Source organism: Molothrus aeneus, chromosome 14 (genome assembly GCF_037042795.1).
Source record: "Molothrus aeneus isolate 106 chromosome 14, BPBGC_Maene_1.0, whole genome shotgun sequence".
In the NCBI taxonomy this organism is placed as follows: domain Eukaryota; kingdom Metazoa; phylum Chordata; class Aves; order Passeriformes; family Icteridae; genus Molothrus; species Molothrus aeneus.
Genome location: NC_089659.1, coordinates 6,358,566 through 6,363,812, shown reverse-complemented (window position 1 = coordinate 6,363,812; position 5,247 = coordinate 6,358,566). Strand labels below are relative to the sequence as shown.

At 39.1% G+C, this 5,247-nt stretch overlaps 1 protein-coding gene across 1 annotated transcript; it reads right to left on the bottom strand.

The window, feature by feature from the left end:
• Positions 1 to 1,410: 1,410 nt before the first annotated feature.
• On the bottom strand, positions 1,411 to 2,379 carry LOC136562694 (testis-specific serine/threonine-protein kinase 2-like). The gene has a single exon (XM_066559668.1). It carries the CDS (start codon positions 2,377 to 2,379, stop codon positions 1,411 to 1,413), a length of 969 nt encoding a protein of 322 aa, XP_066415765.1.
• Positions 2,380 to 5,247: the final 2,868 nt, after the last annotated feature.

Here is a 5,247-nt window from a genome sequence, read left to right as displayed (position 1 = left end):
ATGGTGAGCTTTTTTGTTATATAAAGACTTTGTTGATAGCAGTATTTTATGTTTGATATTTTAACATAATATTTTGATGGGAAAAGCAGATTTTCTGTAAAGAATAGTGGGTGAAATAATGGATAAACATAATTTTTGTCTTGTCAAATTGTATGTTAGGGTACTTTTTGACATTTTGCTGCTTTTCAGCAGCACTTCAACTTTACTTTATCTCTATTTTATAGAGAGTTAAACATAGTAGCCTGACCCTTTCTAAGCAATACTAAATAATGAGTAGGTCATCATTTGTGTGCATGACACTCTCAGGTGTTGCATAAATACCCTTGTAGGTCAATAACTGGTCAAATGTATCTAGCCAAGCAGACCCATGAAATTATATTTGTTTTGCTTTACTTTTAGTGACAGGCAATTATTTGAGTACCAAAGAATTGGTAATAAACCTCCCAAAGTCTCCACTGGGATTGGATTTTACCCACATGACATTTTTTGATGCTTTTCTGCAGGAAGTGGCTGGACTGTAAATGTGTGCTTGCATAACTTAACCAGTTGAATCAATCTTGTGGGACCTAGAAGTAAATGTATTACACCAGTGGGACAGGAGACTTCTCATTTTGCAGGCTTTTAAAGTGATCCTTGATCAGGACTACCTTGCAGGACTGTAATGCAAATAAAATAATTAATATTATTTTTTAAGTTTTAGGCTAAACAACAATAGCATTGAAGGTATACTTTTTTTTTTTAGTGTCTAACATAATATTTCTTGTTATAGATAAAAGAATTTATGCATGTGTTTTGCTCAGCCAATAAGTTTAGTTAAAAGGCAGCTGATGTTTGGATGTGTGGTTTTTTTAAATTTTCCTTCCTAATTAATGAAAACTCTTCCCACATTCCTTTTGACTTAAAACCTGTGTTATGGTACAACTGATTTGTAATCCTTGTTAGTTTTTAAGAATAGAGAAATGCTTTTCATTGCACATTTTTTTGTTGAAACACTCAAATTTAAAAGAGAAAATCAGCTAAATTTTGATTCATAAGCAGTATGTCTAGGCAGATCCTAGAGTCTGAGTATTGAAATAGTTATAAATTTTTATAAAGTCTGGTATCACCAGGTCTAATATTCAGATATATGAAAAATAATTGCCTTGTTAAGTTTGAAATACATTCCTCCTTCAAATATTACATACCAAGTGCTCCTCTGCCATTTGTTTACACGTTCTAAAACTTCCCAACTTCCCTCCCTCATTATTTCCCCCGTGTTTCAGAGTCTTGACTTTGGCAGTGTTAAAGCTCCTCCTTCAAGAGCACTGTGCAGGAGCAGGGACATGACTGCCACATGGAATTTCAGACAGGTTCTCTTTAATTGAGCTTAAACTAATGCAGTTCACAGGTGAGGCCAACGTTGTGGCCCTGTTAAAGGAAAGCATCCTTAAGAGAATCTGATTTCCTCCTCCACTCCTTACACTTACGCACAATGGGATTTTCCATCCTGGTTTTTTTGGGGCTTTTCTTGCCATTGGCTTTGGGGTCGCTTGGGGATCGCAGGCAGCGCGTGAGTTTTGCGTTCTGCAGCCAGGGATGTCTCAAAACTTCATCTATGCGCAGCCTCTGGGACACATCAGGGTGGAGCAAATGGACAATGAGGTTCTTGCAGTCTGTAGAGAGATTTTTTGCCTTCGTGAAGGGAATCTTCTGTTGTTTCTGAACCTGGAGCATTTCCCTGATGTTGGAACTGTCAAATGGCTGTGAAGCAAAAAGCATTGCATACAGGATAATGCCCAGGCTCCACATGTCCGAAATCCTGGGGTCACAAGGAATATGCTCAAGCAGCTCGGGGGCTGAGTATGCAAGAGATCCACAGAAGGTGCTGCTGAGAATGGTTTTTCCATTTCCATCTCGAGACAGGGGTTTTGAAAAGCCAAAGTCTGAGAGCTTGAAGTTAAGACAATCATCGAGAAGGATGTTGTCACATTTCAGGTCCCTGTGGGCAAAGTCCAAGTCGTGGCAATGCTGGATGGCAGAAGCCAGTTGCTGGAACTTGGAGCGAGCGGCGCTCTCTTCCATCGCCCCCTGGCTGCTCAGGTAGTTCAGGAGGCTCCCCTTCTCCCCCAGCTCCATCACGATGTACACTTTCCCTGAGGAAGTCTCAAAAATCTCATAGGTTTCGATGATTGCGGGGTGGTGCAGTTTCATCAAAGCCTCCATTTCCCTGGGGAGAAATTTTTCCAGGACATTCTGAGAAATTTTCTTCTTGTCAATGATCTTGATGGCCACTTTGCGTTTCAGGCGGTGGCTGTAGGCAGCTTTCACTTTGCCATAGGAGCCTTCTCCAAGAGTATCACCGAGGCTGTAGCCCTTCTTTTTAAGCACCACAGCATCCATCGTGGGAGAGCTGCAGGGACCTGCCCCAGCGGGAGCTGCTCTGCATCCTGTGCTGCTGGGCTGTGCTCCACGCCTGATGGTGCTGCAGGAGAACTCTGGGCCAGGTGTGTGGGCGGTTACGGGGTGATCTCATGAACAGTCACCCTGGAAGGAGCTTTCTGTCATTTCATGGAACTTCTCTGTGACATCACGGAGGCAAAACCCTACATGGAGGCTCTGGCTGCTCTGTGCTGTCACTGATGGTCACCCCTGTGCATTGTGATCAGAAAACAGAGATAATTTCTCCAAGATATGTTTCTCTTTTTAACATGGTCAGAGTAGGAGGACTGTTTTTGTATCTTAGTTTTGTAATGTTGTTTTTCAGTCGTGCTGTTGCTGTACATCATTAATACAATATACTCTGCATTTTTTGTGGATTTTAGGAAAATAACAAAAAGCATCTGAGGACTGAGACTTTGTGAAGCAGTGCATAGTGTATTCAAAAACCTTTCTTTTATTTTCCCCAGTGGTATGATAGAACCTGGTTTGTTGAAAGTGCTGTTTGTTGACTTTGATTGCAGTAACAGCTGACCAACCTGAGTCTTCCAGGAAGTACCAAGGAGTCCCACCAGTTTAGTGTTTTATGTCAGTACTGTTATGAGAGTTCTAAAAGTCTCTTCCTTATTTCAGAAGAAAATAATTCTATGGAAATTCAAAATTGTCACTGCAGATAATCTCCCTTTGTATGCACAGTTCTTTCCTTGTTTTTAGCACTTAGTGCTACTAAACTTCCTAAGAAATTGTAGAGAAAAGTTAATTTTTATCAGCCGTGATAACATTGCAGGGTACAACCACATAATCACATTAAAGAATTGAAAATCACAGAAAACTGCAATTACTTTCAATTATATTAGTAACAATTTTGTAGTTCTGTTCTTTGATATTAGGTAAAATACTCTGAGTTGCTTTCAAACTGTTGGCATTCTTTTAAACTGAAGATTTTATTCTAGACTCTCGAAGTTTACTATAAGTGTGAACAAACCAGAAAGTTAAACTGTAAGTCTGGAATGATAGCAGTTCTCAAGGGATTAAACCTGGGATTTTTTCCATGTTACGTGGTGCATGTTCTTATTGGATCAAGTCTTTTGTTTTGAGTTTAAGGAGGATTTGCAGTGGACATTTAGCACATGCTGCTCTGCATGTTTTTGTTTTAGTCTTTCAAAAGGCACGTGGGAGGGAAAATTTTTGGGGAGGGGGAAAAGAGTAACTCCCTGCTATTATTCCAGAGCAAACGTTCTTAAGGGCATGGGCAATTTCAAATTATAGGTGTAACTCTTGAGCATCATGCCTTTGTCTGTCCTGAAGGTGCAGCCAATATCTGAACTGTGAGAGGGAAGGCAATAACCATTGTGCTGACATTGGAAAGAACAAAGAAGAAAAGTCTTTAAAATACATGCAAGAATACATAAAGATTTATGGTGGACTATTACATGTGGTTGTTTCCAGGACATTAATTTAATTGGTTCTTTTCAGGTGTAAATAAAAATGTGGCCTTGTATTAAATGTTGGATAGCCTCATATCACCTACTCATGCTTAAAACCTCTCCAACTTTTAGTGTGCATGGCTTATCTTCATGTCAGCCTGTTAATTCTTTAGGAAATCTGTTTTGCATTTGGACATTTTTATATTTGGTGCACGGTACCCAAAACATATCATGCATGCTCTGCTTGTTGTTTGTCTATCTTCTTATAGTCATTGTTAAGAAATTTATATAAAGGGATACAGAAAAGTATTAGTTATGGTGAAATTGTTAAGCAGATTTCCACCAGGGCTGCATGGCAGTGTTATCAGAACACTACTACAATTTTTTTCTTCTCACAGTCATTTAAGGAAATGATGATGTTTTTCTGGGAATGCTCATATTTTTACTATTAATATAAATTAAGACAAAATTGAATGTCAAATCTGAGTGTATGAACTTATGCATAATTTTTTGAGTAATTGACTGCTGGTGTTGTCACAGGTAATGGATCTGGAGACTGGTAGGTATTTGCTCTGTAAGATCAGTCATCATGTCACCATGGAACCAATGGATTAAGAAAGAGGATCTATATTCAGGAAAGCAGTTAATTCCTTTGATGTTAATATGGTTAAACTTAATCAAAATCTAAGTGAGAAGTCAGATCTATTATCAGTGAAATACATTTTTGTCTCTGTTGGTGTTAATGTAAGATTTTCTTTAGCTAAAGCAGCTTATTGGTATTTAATTAGAATTTTGAATAATACTTCAAATCATCAATATTAACAAATTTACCAAATTTATACAGATTTTTTTTTCTGGTGCCTGTCTGTGTCAGTTGTAATAGACTCAGGGCTTTAATGATGCAAATTAAATTTTCCAGTGAGAGAAATGCCAGTATTGGCCAAGAATTAATTCTGAATCCAGAGGGGGAAGAGCAAACTATTAATTCATTACATCTGGCAGAAGCAATTCAGTAGCTTCCTCTCTAGTTACTTTAGTTGTACTTGTTCTGAAAAAACAAAGCAAACCACCCCTTCCTGTACATGTTGTACACCTGGAGTTGCTGGACTCATCTCTCAGACAGACCTGGTAGACTGTTGATGTCTTTATTTTTCTTGCTCTGCTGTCATCCCCTTTCGCAAACCTCTAAGGTCAGGTGATGGAGAGAGAGCCCTGAAATCCCCTCTGCATCAGTGTAGCCCCAAGTGCACCAGCAGTGTCTCAAAAATCAGGTGCTTAACCCTGGATCAGGGATCAGTACAACAGGAACTCTGGCACACTGATAGTGGGGAGAATAGCTGGAAGCTAGAAACATTTTAAGCCCTGGATGAGTATTTCCTTGTGTGCTAAATCTTCTGGCAAATGA